General features: G+C 32.1%; 1 protein-coding gene across 1 annotated transcript in view; it reads left to right on the top strand.

The window, feature by feature from the left end:
* The window catches only part of LOC127732554 (antistasin-like), an 84,814-nt gene extending 65,096 nt beyond the window's left edge, over positions 1 to 19,718 (top strand). Inside the window, exon 7 of the mRNA XM_052241604.1 lies at positions 19,709 to 19,718. Coding sequence (XP_052097564.1) covers positions 19,709 to 19,712 — 4 coding nt within the window. The 3' untranslated portion in view covers positions 19,713 to 19,718. The remainder of the gene's footprint in view (positions 1 to 19,708) is intronic.
* The last annotated feature ends 1,882 nt before the right edge of the window (positions 19,719 to 21,600 follow it).

Raw genomic sequence — 21,600 nt, forward strand, 5'->3', positions numbered from 1 at the left:
GGGAACTGACTTTTGTCCACTGACTGTACACGTACGTTGCAGAAGTTAAGATAGAATAAAAGCAGGGTAATATAAAATGCGGAAGTTGGTATATATGGATATATTTATCTGTCCTCTTCGCTTAAAGGTTTTGAAGTCTTATTCTTATTAAATCATTTTTGCCATCATTCAATTGTGTTTTGTTTTAATATTTTACTTTTCAAACTTGTGAAATATACCCGATAAAGTTATACTGAAACAATAACTCTCGTGAGAGATGTTTTCATTTTCTAAAAGGTTAAACACAAATGCATTTTTTTACGATTTTAATTTGGTTAGAATACATAGCAAACTTTTCCAGATAAAATTTTCTTTATGTTCACCTCGTCAGATAATTAAAATGAGCCGGAATATTATCATGGTCAAATATACTATAAAACGTGAATCATTTCTACATCTCATGGTATTTATTTCATAGAAATCAGTCGTGTAGTAACTTAATAATATTGTTTTTAAAAATATTGATTTAAGTTGAAATGATAGGACATTTGTTAAGTAGGAACTCACTTTGTCCACTGACTACATATTCGTTGCGAAAGTTATCATAGATTAAAATCAAGGAAATATACATTGCGGAAATGTGTTGAAGTCTTATTCTTGTTAAATCATTTTTGTCATCATTCAATTGTTTTTTTCAATATCTTAGTTTTCAAACTTGTGAAATTTATCCGAAATATAAAACTGAAATTCGTTTAGTAGCAGAAACTAGGTTCTGAAACCATAAATGTTGTTTTCTGTTTAGAATGAAAAAAGTAAAGTAACAAAAACATCGAACTCAGAGGAAAAGTCAAAATGGAAAGTCAATAATTAAATGACAAATTCAAACGCTCAAATACATCAAACGAATGGATACCAACTGTCATATTTCTGACTTGGTACAGGCATTTTCTTATGTAGAAAATGATAGATCAAATCTGGGTTTATAACTTGCTTAATACACTCTATTAATGGCTACTTGTGAATAGTATTTCGATTATTTAGTTTTGATATAATTTCATATTAAGACATATAAAACATCAAAGCGATTAACAAAGCTATGGATACAGAAGATTTCTCATCGCAACTCTACCAGAATAGGGGAAATAACTCTTAAAATCATCACTACGTTTGAGTCAACCATTTTCATAAATATATTCAAAGCTTTAAGTTTACATATTAGATTATTTCAAATCTGTTAAAGGTAAATACATAAAATACATTGATGAAACTTGACTTAAAAAACGCATAACTGATATCAAGAGTCATCTCCCTGATCCAAAGTCTACCCCCTTAATTCAAACGTTGTTTGTTTGATTTATCAGCAATGTTGAATTGAACTTCTTTCATTTTCCTTGTGAAATAATTGACACAAGGAAGAAAACATTTATCACATGACAATCAAGGGTGTCATTCAGATATTCGAGGACACATTTCCCGTCGATTTATAATTGTTAGAAATTTGATAAATGTTCGGTTGATAAGTAACTCGGTCAGTTTATTTGTCTGTTGAGAGTTAACCCAAGTTTAATGTCATCTGTTAAAGATAAAGATAAAAATGACACATATTTCATTATTTTAATTTGATATTCAAATAATGGTTTCTATCTTTGACAAGACAACGATATTAAATTAGTTCGTCAATGCAAAAAAAAAACCAAAACTGCCTTGTATTTACCCTTTGACAGGAACGCAAAATGTGAAGGATCAGAAAACAGAAATGTATCGAACTCCTTCCCATTCCAGGAATGTTAAATGCGATGGAAAAGTGAGAGAAATTGTATCGAACTCCTTCCGGTTTTAGGAACACCAAGCAAAATGAACAATAAGAGAAATGGTATCAAACTCCTTCCAGTTATAGGAACACTAAACACAAAGGAACAGTTAGAGAAATTGTATTGAACTCCTTCCAGTTTTAGGAACAACAAGTGCAAATGAACAATGGGAGGAATTGTATCAAACTCCTTACAGTACCAGGAACACCAAACACAAAGGAACAGTTAGAGGATTTGTATTGACTTCCTACCCGTTCCAGGAATACCTAATGCCAAGCAACAGGGAGAGTTATTGTATCCGGTTTGAAAATGCGAAGGATCAGCAAGCAGAATTATATTGAACTCTTTCCAGTTTGAAGAACATCAGATAAGAAGGAACAGGAATACCTATAAATTCGAAGGTACAGTGAGAGGAATTGTATCGAAGTCCTTCTGGTTTTAGAAAAACAAAATGCAAAAGAACAGTGAAAGCAGCTGCATCGAACTTTTTTCGAGTCTTAATAAGGGACATATTTATTTCTGTCTACTGTATTTTTTTTTAATTGAAAATCATAGCGGATAATTATTTATACCTATCTTTACTGCCTCTTAAATTCGTTTCATTATCGACGTTACTATTAATTGGTAATTCCGGTCAAGAACTTTTCAACATGTTGAAGTATAAAAAAAAATCAACTGAAACGATTTATTCTATACAAATACATCATACTTACAAGGGGTATTTGACAAAAATTCTGGTTGACAATAAAAAAAATTCAGAACTGTTAGGCAACTTTTTACAAATTACTACAAACCGGCCAGTATCGTGCACAATGGACAATCTGATTTACTAAATTACTTTAAGAAAACAAAAACCAGCAAAATAACCAAATGATGCCCTTTATGTGGTAATATTATTAAAATATGTATAAAATATGTTTTTCTGACCATGAAGTTAAACAAGTTTGAAATAGCTAAATATGCTAACAATAAAAAAAATCGTGTCTAGATATTTGAGATTATGATATTGGGTTTAATCATATGTTTTTGTAAGCAAAAAACTAACAGATAAAAAAGGGGGGAGTAACAATGAAAATGAATTATATTATGTTAAGTATACTATACGCAGAAATATTTACTGATCATTTAGTTTCATCCGTGTTTTGTTTAAGTGTAAAGTCCACTTTTTATTTCCGCATCTCCATTTGTTTTATCAAATGACTGTGTGGCTGGCTTGGTTGAGTGTCTTTCAATTTTATTCAGACAACTCAAATATATGACTCTTGAATAAACCGTTGTTCATCTTGAAATGATGAACTTATTTACTATATACTAAAATTCTAAAGTTTCTTTAAATTGTGTAGTAACATTTTACAAATTACTCCAAACCGACTAGAATCGTGCACCATGAACATACTGATTTCATATATAACTTTAAGTAAACAAAGATCATAGTAATATTGCATATATCAATCGAATGATACCATTCATAAACAAGGATTTGTAAAAATATATTAATGAATTGTTTACCTTCCATCTTTGTTAGCCTGTTGTTGTTTAAGTGCGAAATAAGTATCTACTTAAAATTTAAAATCTACATTCGTTTCCTTTTCGCTGGAAACTTTTCATGTACACCTCCGTAATGCTATGTTTGAGTCATTTTAAAAGATACGATCAGATATAGAACAATTGCTGTATCGCCACAGGGTCGAATTAAGGTGTGAATACTTTTTGTGTCTAATGCGATAAAAAGGTTTTGTCAGCAGTTCACAAATATTTGTTAATTAATGTACAACGCAATGTAATATAATTAATACGTTTTTCTGTATACCTTTGTGCAACTTAGGTGATACCAGAAAAAAATGATATATAATTTAGAGTATTTTACATTGGACATTGTTTTAAGAGCACACCCTTACACAAAACTATAAATCTCAGTAGAAAAAGGTCATGGTTATTAAGATTTCAATGAAAAACGAAACAAAAAACCAATAGGCAATGTACCAATTGAAGAGTATTTGCCGATACTGAAAAATAGACCAAAGCTTTATTGCTAGGACAAGTTATTACTGTGCATCATATATACGATTGCAAAAGAATATCATATTTATGTGATTGTTAGTATGAAAGACAAATAGTCGGATCATGACCAATTGAAAGCTGACAAACAATTCTATTATCAATTAACATACAAAATAATGATTACATATAAATAAGTATATCACAGTTGTGAAGGCCAAAACTTTATTTACCTGTGGGGTGTATGGTTCTCTAGTTAACTGGTACCCAAATGTTTAACCGTTTCTTTAAAGGGTTAATAAGTTAAACAAACACGCTTTGTATTCGATATTTTGATTGCTTCGCTATAAACAGGTGGAATTCAATTATCTTCAATGGGTCGAAACGGAAGTGACTCGACACACACATTCAAGTCATTCGAGATGGCGTTATACATAGTAGGTTCTACACTAAGTAAAACCTTCACTTAAATATGTCTTTCGATCTTTTTTATCACGTCTAAAAGCAAATGCTTTTGATGAAAAGCTACAGAAAACATAAAAAACAAATGTTCACAAAGATAAATCAATAAACATGTACTTAGTTGAAGTTATAATAGAATAAAAATGCGGAAGTTTGTAATGCGGTTAAAACAATTTAGTTAGTATATAGGGATATATTCATTTGTCCTATTCGCTAACACGTGTTGAAGTCTTATTCTTGTTGTATCATTTTTGTCATCATTGCATTGTTTTTTTCAGGATTTTACTTTTCAAACTTATGAAATGAAACCGATGAAAAATGACACTGGAACTCGCTTATTAGCCGAAAGTAGGTTTTAAAAGCTTAAAAATAATTAGTAAAATAACAAAAACACCGAATATGATTATAAACGGAAAGTCCCTAATCAATTGACAAAATCAAAAGCTCAAACGCATCAAACGATTAAATTACAATTGTCATGTTTCAGACTAATTACATTTAATGTCCTTATGTAGAATATGATGGATTAAACCTGGTTTTATAGCTAGCTAATACACATTATTAAAGGCTACTTGTGTTCATCTGTTCACCACGTTAAAGTTGTGGTTCAATTCATTTTGAACTATTATCTATACTGTTTAATGTTTTATTCCAATATTTAACAGTTTTCGTTAATAGAGAGTTGCTTCCACTACACACTGCAAGAAAAAAAAAAACACGACCAAGTGGAAATCATATAATAGCAGAAGAAAATCAAGAAGTTTAACCAAAGAAAAGTGGAAAAATCTAAATATTGTTGGCAGCAACTAAAGTCAACCATTGGTTTATAGACTCCTGACTTCGGACATGTACAGTAAAATGTCTTTAATTAGATATATTTGTTCATCAGCAACTGGAACTGACAAATACAGAATTAGAGCAGGGAACTGACACATACGGAATTTGAGAAGGGTTTATCATGTTTTGAAAGCTTACCCCATAACACTATTGTTCAACCCCACAACCTCAAACCTTAAAACAATTGTTTAACTTGATTCGGGATTTTCCTTTTCGAATTTTCCTCGGAGTCAGTATTTTTGTGATTTTACTTTTTAACAAGAGAAAGGCAAAATATACCAATTATGTTTAAACGATGTAAATATTTGTATGGTCATATGTTTTCGTTCGTCAAATGAATTCGTACTATGCAAGCTTTTTCAACGGGGATTGTGACTTCACAATAAAATCTTAATAGTACGAAATCCCATGAGACGAGGATATATATTGTGAATAGTAATTCGATTATTGGATTTAAATACAATATCATAGATATGGAAACATAAAACAACAAAGCGATAAGATAATGTATTGATAAAGAAGATTTATTATCACAACTCTACCAGAAGATATAATATCAATGTAGTTGATTAACAATTGTGAAAATAAGTACAAACAAATACAGTTCGTTTTCGAGAAAAGTCCTAGAATAGGGAAAGGTCATTTTAAAGTTACTTTTATATAGGTAGAAGAAAACATGATATAAAGAGTATTCCCAAGTATGCAAAACTATTAGATATTCCCTAAAACTATTAAACGATACTGAGTGATGGTTGGGTAATACAATCAATTTGGGTGCTCTAATCATAATTGACTCAATTTACTCTCGTTGAACTATCATTCCTTTAGATATTCCCCAAAACTATTAGATATTCTCAAAAATTATAAGATATTCCCCAAAACTATCTTTCCTTTTCAAAAATCATTTAGATGATTTGATATTGTTACGGACATTGATTTGTTTACCTTCATTTACCGTCACGTAACTGCATTTATTCGATATGTGATACCTCCTAGAAGTTTTAGAATCAACAGCACCATTGTAGTTAACATACTGGTAAGCATAAAAGAATTGAATAATTTTTGTCAATGTATAGTAATTTTATGCGGCAGACAAACAAGTCAATGGTTTAATTAGTTATAAAACCTGGTTAAAGGTAAATCAAGGGTATAGAAAAAATTTGACAGAATTTTCTTATTCTTTGCCAAAATGAAGATTGTACTATGCTTTTTTTCCAAAAAAATGATAAAAAGTATTGGTCACCGCGCTATTTTCAAGGTACGAGTTGTTCAAAATTGCCAAAATTTGCTTAGATTTTTCATGAAAAAACACATGTTTGTGCATAAGAAGAAATCTATGAGACAGAATTTTGAAATAAAAATGAGAAGATAGGTTCTATAATATATTTCAAGAAAATAAAAATTAAAAAATGGTGTCACCGAACTTGTTTTCTTGCTATAAGTAAAAATATGAAAATTTTCCTATATGTCCAGTATAAATTTTGTACTAAAATTACATGGCTTATTTTAAAAATTAATTCTAAAAGCATAAATATTTGGTATTTGTTAAAACATTTTCGATAATGCAATGGATAACTAAGTTTTCCTCATATAGAAAACCAATAAATTGTAAATTTGCCTCCAAATTTGCAGATTTGGCCAAAGACCGATTATTTACTGTGATTGTATAATTAAAGATGGCGGTATACCCCCGGACTACCTTAATTCACCATTTACTACATACAGAAACACCTATACCAAATCAGGAGTGTGACAGTTTGTTTTTATTCGTTTGATGTGCTTGAGCTATTAATTTTGTCATACGATTAGAGATTTTTCGATTTGAATTTCGGTTTTTGTTTGATATTTTACTTTTTAAAATGGCATTGGTTATTTTATGACTTTGGTTCATTTATGCATTTTTGCATCAAGCTGGAGAACATGTTTCATTGCGTGGTCATCGCCTTTTATTGTTATTACTTAAATTTTTTTTTATTTAATTTATTGATGAAGTCACTTATAATTTTCATTTTTTTAGGAAGTTTTGTCTTTTGATTTAAATATGACACAGCGGATAAACCGATAAACGATTACACAAAAACATTCTTTCTTGTTATAAAAAAAGTCGAGTAAATCAACGTTAAAACAATGACTAAACTAACTACTAAAGTTAACAACTATTGTAAGTTTTAAAGAAATTATTAGTTTAACTGTGTTATTAAAAAAGAATGCGTTGAAAGACGCACTATTTTGTGTTTTTTCAAAAATAGTTGTATTAGAAGCCTGGGAAACTGAAAAGTAAAAAAAAATAATGTTAATCTTTACTGCATATTGATTAAAAGAATTTAACGAACATACAAAATCCAAAGAAGTTTGATCTCAGTGTTCCACATAGTCAATAACATGTAACAAATTCACAAGATACACCTAATTCACGTTTTAAGTTTTAAGTTTTCAAACTTTCCATCTGAAAATATTATGTGTTCGGGTATATAGCAATAAAAAAAGTAGTGCAGATTAAAAATAAAGATAAACATTAGAAAACGTAGATCATCCGTTAAGCTAGTATACACTTGCTACCAATACCTTATATAATGTCACCAGTATATGGACAGAAAGCTGATGAATCAGGGCAATGTCAAAGAACGTCTCATCCTCTTTCTAAAAAAGTTCATTTATGATATCAAGGCCTTGTTGAAAAATATTCCGTATCAACATCACGAGAGAAACAACCCATGTTTACCTGTTATGTGCGTTTGTTTAGTTCACATATTGTTTTCAAATAAATGAAATTGTACACTTTCAGAGGTTTAGCTAGCTTTAAAATCAGGTTAAATCCACTTGGTTCTACATAAGGAAATGCCTGTATCAAATCAAGATAATTTGTATCTGTCAAAGGTTAATACGATGTACATTTAATCAATGGCAAAATTGTATTTTTTCAATAATGCAAACACTCACACTATTCACCTTACAATCTTCTCTAACATGATAAATTGTATGTCTGATATATCAAACTATAGGCCTAGTACCTTTGATAGCTATTTACACCACTGGGTCGATGCTTGTTTGAGCCTTATTTAGACGAAGCGCGCCTCTAGCGCATCAAAATAGATTTTTCAAACATATTTTGTTCAAATTGTAAGTACTTAAATTATGAACAGAGAAGTAGGGGTTACGCGGGCAATTTTTTAATGGCAGTACATGGATAAAACTAAATGATTCTGAATATCTGACAAAATGTAAAAAGCAAAAGTAGAAAACCTCTTTATACTTTTGATGTATACTTCACAGTTCTATTTTTTTTTTTGTTCTAGAAGTGAAATTGTTTTGTGGTCGCTTGCTTTAAGATTCTAAATATAGATTTGAGTGTCTGTTTGTTGTCTAATGTTTGTTTCGGATGCACTTTTACACTTCAAATATAATATTTGTAAGATAAATTTTATCAACATTAGCTTAGATATTCGATTTTTATATTTTCTAACAATCATTATAGAAACAAATCTCAAAGCTTGACATCGTGCATAACAAGTTTCTCAATAAGCATGGTTCGATATCAGATATTCTATACACTCTTCAATATGCTCGAATTTTTTGGAAACTTGAGGTTACACGGTTGCTAAAGCTTTACACAGAAAAAAAGTGGAAACAAAATACTTAGTCATCTGTGAAACAAATATTCCATAACGGTCAACCAACTCGTGATTGCGTCCGTAAAATTTACGAAGGGATGATTTCAGCTTCACCATTTGGAACTTTTGGTTTAATAGCTTCTTTGTGAGCAGCAACCCTCTATCAAGAAAATCATAATAGGAAATGCAAGCACGGGAATATCGTATCGATTGGGAGATATATACCCCGTATGCAGGTGCTGCTGGAATGTTGCTACTTAGAAATGGAAAGTTCACAATTGGAAAGCTGAAATCATCTCTTTTGTCGTAAACTTTTGTTTTCAACCGACCCTCATTGTCAATTTCTAGATGTAAGTCAAGATATGATGCCGACTTAATTGTATCTGTTGTATCCTTTATCTCTAGTTCGATGGGATAGATGCGTTCAACATGGTCACCAAATTTTGAATTATTTAGTGAAAGAACATCATCTATATAGCGAAAAGAAGAGTTAAAGGATATTGCTAACTTCTTATCTTTCTTCCTTTGAAGTTCCTGTATGAAGTCAGCCTCATAATAATAAAGAAACAAGTCGGCAAGAAGAGGGGCACAATTGGTTCCCATTAGAATGCCGACAGTCTGTTGAAAAACACGTCCTCCGAACGTAACAAATATGTTGTCAATCAAGAAATCAAGCAACTTGATAATGTCAGTTTCAGAGAATTTTTTGTTTGAATCAGAGTGATCCTTTACAAAGTAGGATTTATCGCTTCCTAAGACAAGATACTTGTATCTACGTTGGCCATTCTTTTTCATTAACAAAGCAATACCAACTCTTTCAATTTGTCTTTTAGTTTGGAATGTGGAATACTTGTGTGAAGTGTAGAAAAGTCAAATGTTTTAATACTATTGCAAGATGAAAGAGAGTTAGATTGTATGTACTCCTAAAGATCTTTGGAATTTTTAAGTATCCACATCTGATTTCTGCCACCTCTAGAATAGGCAGTTTCACAATAACTTTGAAGCCCGTCTTTAACTGCTGATAAAATAAATGTTAATAATTTAAAAAGAGGTTTTGTGGAGCACTTGGAAAACCCAGCAATATACCGTTGTTTGTATACTTATGTAGTTTAGGTATCCAATACAGTGATGGAAGATCCAGTTCTTCATTTTTGGTTAAAATTCCTAAGGAACATAGAACAGACCTATGATTATCCAGGATTTCCTCTTTGGTAAGTGTCGTGAGGGTATATGTTGCGTTTCCAAGTGAATTGTCAATACATAATTCGTTTATCAAGCAGTTATTGTAATGAGTTTTACACACAAAAACGATGTTGTTTGGGGCTTGATCTGCGGGGACAACAACATATTTGTCATGGAGGTAAGATAAGTGTTTTGCAACATATGGGTCTTTAAAGATTGACGTAGCGTGGGCATTGATAGACCCATTCAGTTTCTTAATTTTGATTTGGATCAACGACCTCACTGCCTTTATCCATTCGGAAAGAGTGTCTACGTCTTGCTTCTCGCGCTTAGCCCATTGCCTGGCATAATCCTCGACTGAATCCACCAAAATTTTGAAGTTGTATTTCCAATTGATGGATTTAGGCTCACGATATTTCGGACCTTTCGATAACACATTTCGCAGGGAAGTGTAATGGACAATGTTGAGGTCACCGGTAATAACGTGATTAGCCGTATTATATGTGAATTGACAACTAGCACAAGTGCAATCAGGAGGTTTAGACTTGAAGTCGTCAATATTGACATCCTGCAAAACATGTTTGTAATTGAAAATTTTAGTTGCAATAGGTTTGGTATGGGTATAAGAAATGATTGGTACAGACTGATCTTTGAAATAAGGAGGTATAATCGTGTAAGTTAGATGGAGAGTTGTTTCATTGGCACTCATGCCACATCTTTTATTTATTGTTTGATGGCATCAAAATAGATGCAGGACACTAAACACTAAACAGATTAAAATAAACAACTAACTTTCCCATAGGTGACATTGGTAGCTATTCGAGATACAGACTTTAGAAAAATGATTTTTTTTAAAGAAATCTTGCTAGAATTAAAGAAAATTTATTTGGACAGTATTTTTTGGACCAAAAATTATAGGGTTCCCGTTGCTATTCTCCGAGTTATTTGTATTTATCTCCCATGACTTTCAATTTTGCACTAAAAATACGTGTCTCATTTTATCGTTGAAAAAACATCACATTTTCGTTAGGGCTAAGGAAAATATTTTATTTTGCCTTTTGTATAATGCAGAGTTCCTGAAGTCTCTATAACATAAGATAACGGGCGCACATATCGACCAATCAGGATTAGCTATACTCTTACTTTTGAAAACCATGTTATGTTCATAAAATGGCTCCGCTCATAGATTCTAATGGTTAATTGTAACCTACAAAACAAGGGACCAGCTGAAGCCCGCCTACAGTTGCGGGTTGTTCTCGCTGCATTGAAACCCCGTTGGTGGGATTATGCTGTTTTCTGCTCTTTTGTTGGGTTGTTGTCTTTTTGATATTCTCCCTTTCCATTCTCAATTTTATTTTATATTACTGGACTACCGGATACAATGAAGATCAATTTTCAAATTTATAATGAATTATTACAATGTTACCATTATAAAGATTGTAGGTACAAAGCGTAATTTTATCTAATAAGTCTTATACTAGAAATGTGTCACCTTTTTTCTACTTCTTGAACATTAATTTTAAAGAAGTTGCACCATTTTTGAAAGACGTATATCTTTTTTCCAAATTTGCCCGCATGTTGATAATACATCATATTTTCACAAATTAAGCAGTGAAATTGTATGAAATTGCTTTTACGATCCGATCGCAATGCTTGACCACAGTTAGTTCTTCTTTCACAGTCGTTTAATCGATAAACCGAATGACCCCCGTGGTTTAGGATGTAGCGTGTTGCGGTTTAATAAATAATGACACACGGATATACAGATTTGTAAAAGCAAACAAAAAGACTAATGGACGGACGGATATGGTGATTTCCCGAAAACTTTATTTGTAGGTATAAACATGTTCAGAGGATATGAACCGTGACAATTTGTATATATACATTTTTTTATTTTATAGTTCAACTTGATGTAACATAATAATACAAAGTAAAATCACAAAAATACTGAACTCCGAGGAAAATTCAATCGTAAAGTCCCTAATCAAATGGCAAAATTAAATGACAAAACACATCAAACGAATAGACAACAACTGTCATATTCCTAACTTGGTACAGGCGTTTTCAATGTAAAAAATGGTGGATTGAACCTGGTTTGTATAGCGCTAAACCTCTCACTTATATGACCGTCGCATCAAATTCCTTTATATTTACAACGATGCGTGAACAAAACAGACATAATAAACAAAAGTCAAAATATGGGTACAGCCGTCATCACTGTGTTACAATCTCAAAACAAACAATAATTTACAAAAAGGCACAAAACCATCTATCAAATTAAAAAACACATTAATTTAATTACTATACTTCAACAACATGTTTAAGTACAGTAATTAAATAAAGATGAAAATGGAAATGAAGAATATTTCAAAGAGACAACTACCCGACGTAAGAGCAGACAACAGCCGAAGGCCACCAATAGGTCTTCAATGCAACGAGAAAATCCCGCATCTGGAGGTGGTCCTTAGCTGGCCCCTAAATAAAATTGTATACTAGTTCAGTGAAAATAGACCTCACAAGCAACTCCAAAACATAAACTACATGAACTAAAAAACATACAAGACTAACAAAAGACAGAGGCTCCTGACTTGGGACAGACGCAAAAAGGCGTCGGGGTTAGACATGTTATGTGAGGTCTCAACCTTCCCCTATACCTGACCTCATACCTCTAGCCAATGTAGAATAAAGAAACATATAGCAATACACACAGTAGAACTCAGTTTAAATGAACGAGTCCGATGTCATATCAGGCAGTCTTCAAACACTTATGATGCACTGCTATTAATCTATATTGCAATAAATAGCTGTGCAAAAAAAGAAAGCCAAAAAGAAAACAAACAAAACACGCATTCTCTTGAGTATGCTGAACCCTAAAGGTGTGACTGTCAATTTCATTGACGCATAATCAACAAAGAAATACGAGGTAAAATGTTAACCCCAAGTAGTAATTTCATATTTTAACATTAAATACATTTGCACATAATTCTTGAAGTCCAATTCTGAAAAGGATTTTATTGAAATATTTATGCTTTGTGTTTTTGTTTTTGTTTTGTTGTACACATTATTCATGGATGGCAACGTAACAGGATGTTACATATATAAATGTAGGCCACAACTAAGATGTAGTGTGAACTTGTCTTTCTTTTTCAATAAATATTTACAAGTCGACTCTGATGCAGACATATCATGATGTGGACTTTTAGTCTACCTATTATCTCACATATAAGAAGCAGATGCAGATAAGGATTTAAAAGGAAAAAAGAGGGGGACGAACGAGACAACGTTTGGAGGGTGACATGTGAAACGTTTAAGTGTTAACTAAATATGCAGCTCCCTAAGGGTGACGCCCTCTACCACGACCCCCTCCCCGTCCACCGGCGAAATCCGCCTCTGAGAGGTACCCATGTTATTCAAGACTCTATTAGCTCTTTTAAATGCATATTTCATAAAAGAAAAATACTTTTGAATTCGTATATTGAAACCCTTAACTGAAAACTTGTAAGATATTGAATACTCTTCGCTAATCTATGATTTCTGGAAATATTTAAAAGTTTTATTATCAAAAACTGTTTGCGTAAAAACTTAAGATCAGGAAATCCACAATGTAGTTGGGGTGGCCTTAGTTTCATCTTTGACGTTTCATTTGACGCGCTGAATGACGCGGATGTTTATGTTTGTTGCATGATAAATTTACCTGTTATATAAACTTTTGACAGAGAATGTAAAAGTATCTCATCTGTTAACATGTTACGGAATATTATATGCAGTTTACTTTTGTCACTAAGTATTGAGGTAAATACATATATTTAAAAAGGACACTTTTTGTTTACTTTGTTAACGTTATTTTACATTAATATTTACATTTGCTGAAATTGAAAATAAATATTCATTTATTTCGAGTCCTACTTTTACTTTTTGAGCGTACCATTATTGATATATTTTTCGAATAAGAAAACTACCTTTGTTGATACTGATAAGATAATACAATACGACTAATTCTTTCTGACCATTATGTAAGAATGCTGGACCAGTCAATTACATATTTGATTTTAGTTGAATCAGCGCTTTTATTATAGTATAAACTTCTTATTAATCATGTGAACAGATTTAATATTTTTTTACTCGGACTTTTCTATTTCTTGATGTATTGCTGCTCTTGATCTCTATGTAACTATGTATAAGGCCTTTAACACGGAGTAAAAATTCACCAACGCCTTCAGTCGATAAATCTATATTAAATTTGTGCATTGAAAATGACAAATGCTAGGCGTTTATAAATATTTTATTGTTGAGGGCCATCTAGAGTCTGCATCCGGGTGCATGATTTTCTTTTCTGTTGTCAGGTTGTTGTCTCTCTGACACATCTATTCAATATTATAGTCTATTACAGGAAAACTTTAGATTTTTAATTGATTGAACACTTAACTTGATTATATAAATAATTATACCTAAGCAAAAGTTTTGTTTCCCTATGCTACATGCCAATTTGTACAAATAAGAGAAAACCAAAGGCTTTTGAGCATCCATCCATGACACACCAAAAACAAACACACAAAAAGCTGAGCAGCGGTTTTATTGTTGTTCTTCATCTCAAATCACAGTGAGTAATTTATTTTGCATTTTTATATTTCAGTATGTGTCATCTCTAACGAGTAAGTGTTATTTAAACTACGTCAATATGTATAATTATTATTTGTTTATAGTAAATGAAAATATACACACATTAAAAGCATATTTTCTTTGTATCATACATGTATATGTTTACACTAATAGTAAAGCTATTGTAGCATGTCCGACTTGAATCAACGGGCGATCGATGGAAATTGTATTTATAAATTTAGAAGAATATATCGTTTTTCGTCATTTACGTCATATTGGTAGATACTGGGGAAAAGGACAATTATTTTGCTACCTTTCCACCCAATATAGATATATAATATAGTATCAGTAAACTAGGAATTGATAATATAAATATAATAGTTTCTAGAATATTTGTGTAAGTTAATAAAAGAAAAAGGCAAAAATACCAGCAATGAAAAAAAAAAAAATACGAATTAAAGAAGGGAAAGGAGAGGACTGAAAATAATTGTCCTATCCCCAAGCACCTATGGTTGAAGAGGACGAGGAGATTGCAGGGGCGTCAGTTTGTTACTTCTATTAACCATTTGAAGAGTATTTTTTTTCCAGTAAACTTTGAAAAAAATGTGATAGAATATTGAAAACTTCATAAAGGAGTAATTTGATATTTGTTTTCTTTTACTTTAGTTTCGTAATTTATCTCAGCACAAACTAAAATGTATAATCCAATTGTTAATTTCAGTTAAAAGACTATCAATAGATTATATCTGCCCCGAGGTTAAATGTAGTAGCGATTGTCCACGCGGGTACACCTATGATATTCATGGCTGTAATATTTGTGACTGTAAACCTTTACGTAAGTATACACATATACATAGTACATAATATTCATAGATGTAATACTTGTGACTGTAAACCTTCACGGTAGTATACACGGATACACACATGATGTTAATAGATGTAATAATTGTGACGTTAAACCTTCATGTAAGTATACACAGATACACATATGATATACATGAATGTAATACTTGAGACTGTAAATCTGTACGTAAGTATACATTGATATACATTTGATATTCATAGTTGTAAAACTTAATTGTGGCTGTTAACCTTCACGTAAGTATACACAGATACACATATGATATTCATGGCTGTTATACTTGTGACTGCAAATCTTCACGTAAGTATACACAGCTACACACATGATATTATAGATGTTATACTTGTGACTGTAAACCTTCATGTAAGTATACACAGATACACATGTGATATTCATAGATGCAATACCTTTGATTGCAAACCTTCATGTAAGTATACATTGATATACTTTTGATATTCATAGTTGTAAAACTTAATTGTGGCTGTTAACCTTCACGTAAGTATACACAGATACACATAAGATATTTATAGATGTAATACTTGAGACTGTAAACCTTCACGTAGGTATACACAGATACACTTACGATATTCATAGATGTAATACTTGTGACTGCAAACCTTCATGTAAGTATACACAGATACACATATGATATTCATAGATGTAAAACTTGAGACTGTAAACCTTTACGTAAGTATACATTGATACACATTTGATATTCATAGATGTAAAACTTTATTGTGACTGTTAACCTTCACATTAGTATATAAGAATAAAGAGATGATCCACCAGAGACCAAATGACATAGATGTTTATCACAACTATAGATCACCGTAAGGTCTTCAACAATGAGCAAAACAATACATCTCTGAGTTCCCTGAGAGTTTCATTGCGAGTTTATCATCCGATATACAATGTAACCTATATGATCATGTATATATAAACGGAGATTAAAGGAGTTTATGTTAATGCCTTTATTAACTCGTATTGATATAAGAATCTCAAACAACCACTCTTTTTTGTGTGGCCTAGCATCAGAATACAAGGCGCAGATCCACCAATTTTGAAAAAGTAGGTCCTTATTTTACTCCTCTGACGTCATACACCAATGATAACTAACTCAGGCGCTACGCGCAATCGTGAATTTATGTGTTGTTCGGTCACTCGTTGAATATTTTTCTCTAATTGAATTCTTGGATTAGTTATTCTTTTAATAATAACTTTGCAGACCTTTACATGACACCATTTGTATTTTTTTTCATGAATTTGGCATGTTAAGACCGATGGACACTAAACATGCTAAAAAAGAATGATAAGTTAGGAGTTTTGTAATATATATCTTTTGATAAACTGTCACATGTTTTGTGAAACAGACTCAGCGTTTCGGTCTTGTATAAAGAAAACTATATTTCTAGTTCACGAACAGTAATTCATATCGCACTAACGTGCATTTTCATGAAAATATAGATCTATCGTAGAAGAGATACGAAATACCAAAGGGACATTCGAAGCTGACAAATCCATAGCAAGAAAAGACACACGCCATTACAATAAACAAAACATAAACAAATCAAGAAAAATCAACACAAACCCCACCAAAAACCGGGTTTAATTACAAGTGCTCCGGAAGAGTAATAAATTCCTGCTTCACATGTGGCACAAGCTTTCGTGCTCGTGTAAGTATAAACCCGATAACACTTGTGACTTGCGCCGAAGTATGAGTACAATGAAATCATATATGTATCTATATTTGTATTAGATCGATTAACGTGTTACTGTCCTCATTAATGTTTGCCGATTGTCGTAATATGTAAATTAACATGTGGAATTGGGGCGTTTTGATTAGAATATCTGTGATCATCATGTAATTGTCATGTGATTGGCATGCGCCGAAGGAAGAACAAAATCAAATCAGATATGTATCTATGTTTTTATTAGATTGATTAACGTGTTACCATCCTGATTAATATCGGCCGATTGTCGTTTTTTAAACAGTCATTAATCAATCAGTCGATAATATGGGTTGTGTTGTTGGTTAACATGTTGAAATTGGGGTGTTTTATATTTGGACGCTTCTTTTGATTGGACTATTGGAAAAAGGTACATCTTAGGGGAATTTTCTGTAATTACTATGATGTACATCGTTCATTACTGTAATCAGTATTTTATTCATTCTTTTGTTTTCAACAGTTTTTCTATTATTCTTTTGCATCATATTATTCTCTATTCTTTATATTTTTACTAATTTTTCTCTATTAATTATTCTCTAATCTGTAATCACCATCCAGACATCCATCCTTGGTAACCATGTATTGAAGAGCCATTGGTGGACTTTGGCTGTTTTCTGCTCTTTGGTCGGGTTGTTGTCTCTTTGACACATTCCCCATTTCCATTCTCAATTTTACATAACATTTGCATTTCTCCTTTGTTGGGTTTGCTCCTCATGAACACGTGAATAAGGAAATAAGAAAACGTATATCACTGCCGATGATGGCTGTTCTCCAATTGTCTGTCCATCAATTATCTTTATATTTCAGCTTATCCATGTCCTAGGATTATGTGTCTGTCAAGACATTGTTACCCTGGTGGGGGCCCTTTGAAAGATAGACATGGATGTCCAACGTGCGGATGCAGGTAGGTTATTACAAACAGAATAAACATACCGTTGGAAGTTCATTATTCGGAGAAGAACATCATATAATGGAGATTGTATTCCTAGTCTCTATTTGGGCGTATCCGAATCTTAAGGACTATGATTAATTTGATTGTTCATTCCCCAAAATGAAAATTAAACAAAAACGTCTCGTCATTTGTTTAATTTCCCTTGTGTATGCCCCTTTGAACCAATCACTACGTTTTGGTGTATGCTTTTGAAAAATATTACCCAGAATGCTTTATATTCTAAAATTGCGAATACTTAAGGTGATTTTTTTTTCTGTAAATGTTTCACGCGAAATAAACCCCACCGGACACCTAACGGGTAATTGAACAAATATATACTTCGGTTCATAATGTTTTTATCTTTCAAAAGAACGATGAAACGCGTGGAATTATACTTTCTGATACAATAATAAATGGTTAGTGTTAATCATTTACAGTGTAACCTGTGTTATCAGACACACTGGGGGACCAGAAAATATGTCAGATAAAGCAGGGTGTCGGCATAATCAGGTTTTCTGCAAGGATATCCATATTTTGGGACCATGAAAATGTGTCGGCTAAAGCATGATGTTGGAATTTATTTATTCGGTATAAAGAAAAAACTACACTGTTTTCTCTGTTCAAGAAATTAAAATATATTTTTTTTCTTTTACACACATCCGTGATATGCATGGTCGCTACATGCAGGCAAATAACAAAGAAAACATGTGTATGCCAACAGCATAAGCACGAAGAAGCACACGGTCGCTTCCAAAACGAGTCTACAATGATTCAAAGGAAACAATAGGCTTGTTCTCTCCCTTGCAACATACGGGTATCGGAGATAGATATACTTCGATTCATAATGAACAATAGGCTTGTTTTCTCACTTGCAACATACGGGTATCGGAGATAGATATACTTCGATTCATAATGAACAATAGGCTTGTTCTCTCACTTGCAACATACGGGTATCGGAGATAGATATACTTCGATTCATAATGAACACTAGGCTTGTTCTCTCCCTTGCAACATACGGGTATCGGAGATAGATATACTTCGATTCATAATAAACAATAGGCTTGTTCTCTCACTTGCAACATACGGGTATCGGAGACAGATATACTTCGATTCATAATCAACAATAGGCTTGTTCTCTCCCTTGCAACATACGGGTATCGGAGATAGATATACTTCGGCTCATTATGAACAATGAAACGTGGGATTATGTGTATAGATTCAATAATAAACTGTTATGCAGAGGTATATGATAACTATAGGCGTCGTAGCAAAACAAATACAGGACAAGAAACCAGTCCAAGGAAACAATCTGCTTTTGTAGAATCTTTGTAAGGTACTAACCAGAAGGAATTTAAAACAGTGCAAACAGAATAGAACATTGAATTAGATAATGATCCACATCTTCTCTTCTACAAATTTTAGAACTTCAAAATGTTCTCTTTTTTATATAGATTAGACCGTTGGTTTTCCCGTCTGAATGGTTTTCACTAGTCATATTGGGGGCTCTTTAAAGCTTGCTGTTCAGTGTGAGCCGAAACTTCGCGTTGAAGACCGTGCACTGACCTACAATGGTTTAAGTTTTACAAAATGTGCCTTGGATGGAGAGTTGACTCATTGGCACTCATACCACATCTTCTTATATATATATATATATATATATATATATATATATATATATATATATATATATATATACTGATTTATTGTAGATAGTATGTGGGAAAAAGGTTGGTAACCGTTTGAGAATCAAGAACTCCAAGAAGATTTATGAAACTTGTGCAGTGGTAAGTCGTTTAACTCCCCCCTTCCCCGTCCCCATTTAAGTTGTATGGTACTTTATCTTCATGTTTTTTGTTGACTGTTTTTTAATAAAACTTGTTTGAACTTTGTTGGTGTTGTTATTTTATAAAGAAATTTTCGTCTGTGTTTTACAATTAACCCAATCACTGATAACATTCTGAAATTAATCACAATTCGGAACAGTTTCAGAATGTAATGCATTTTGCTTCCTTGTAAACAGTGTACTGGAAAAAAAAACATCAACTTGAATTTGTACCAACTGGCTGATATATATGCCGTATCTGAGTGATTTGTGAAGAATGAAATTTAAATATGTAAAAAATTGAAGTGTACTAATTTTCTAGGATTAGGTCAAGATTCGAAGCAGACCAAATCGTTTTTTTTTTGGTATTCCGATCTACTTAAAGTTCAGATAATAATGGACAAAATGTAAAGAATAAAGGACAATAAAGATAAATAACAGAGAAACTTTGGTCGAAAAAAATAGAGAATAGAGAAAACGAGGTGCAAAAATATAAAAAAATAGAGAATAATAGAAAAATGGCCATAATAAATAACAAATAGAGAAACACGATTTGAAAAATAATTAAAAAAAAAGAATTAAAAAAGATAAGGGACCCCCATCCCGACCCCTATGTAATAGGTTTTACATTCCTTAGTAATATAGTCGGGTTTCCACGTGTCAGTTGAAACATAAAGGAGAATCTTAAACGGATGCGAACATGAACAAAACCGCTACAATAGTGTATACTTATTGACTGGTGCAACAATTGCCCTGAGGCACAACCGATGGCAATAGTTGTATCCGAGGGCACAATAGACTTACTATTCCAGAAATATCCAGTCAGTAAGTGTTTTATCATATCGAAAGAGACACCAGACAATAAATGTCGGGGATAAATCTACTATCGTAATATAAAGAACAGAAACACAACCATACTATTTCATGTTTACTTTATATATATTCTGAATGGTAAGGCTACGTTCTACACTGATACAACTCTAGATATATACAAGAGGTAAAACTCGACGTTGCAACTCCCGCGGCATCTCAAAATAAGCATTGAAATTCCGCGAAATATAATGTCGCTTGCGGTCAAATAGTTTCACCGAGGTCCAATAGTTGGAAACTATTGACCGGTCTAATAGTTCAACGCTTGATATTTGAAAAAAATAGTGAAAATATTGTGTATTTATTTAATATAGAAAGTGATGACTGAGGTATAATAATTGTTGTAATTTATCAACATGTTGGTTGTCTGTGATCACACAAGAGAGTCTGAATTGGGGTACATCATTTCTGTATTCTTTAATTTTTCGACTATTTTGCCATGGTTTTTTATATGTATATTCTAACATCCAATTAATCCCTTTTGTATTTTCTGGTCGTATTTTTTTCTTTTCTTTAATTAAGCGTTGGCTTTCAAGGTCCCGGTCATCTCTTTTAAAATCATGGACCTGCATCTGTAATCTCTATATTCTGGCAACCTTATCAAGACCCTTGTACAGCTGTCATCAAACTAATGAACAACTTTGGACCAAAAGGATGTATTATGTTTATGCTCTTTTTATATAACTACAATATTAATACAAAATAGAAATTACCAAACACAAAGTTTAATGCTTGCTGATCTTAAGTCACATATTTACAAGAAGATTAATTTCTTAATTTGATTTGATTAATTTAAGTTCATTTGTAACAACGTTACATAATTATGTAATGACAAAAAGCACATGTATGAGTAGCGGATCCTGTGCGCAAAAGGATTGTTCTAAAGTAATACACTTTACTTCAATACAC

The sequence above is a fragment of the Mytilus californianus genome, unplaced genomic scaffold (assembly GCF_021869535.1).
Source record: "Mytilus californianus isolate M0D057914Y unplaced genomic scaffold, xbMytCali1.0.p SCAF_25, whole genome shotgun sequence".
In the NCBI taxonomy this organism is placed as follows: Eukaryota; Metazoa; Mollusca; class Bivalvia; order Mytilida; family Mytilidae; genus Mytilus; species Mytilus californianus.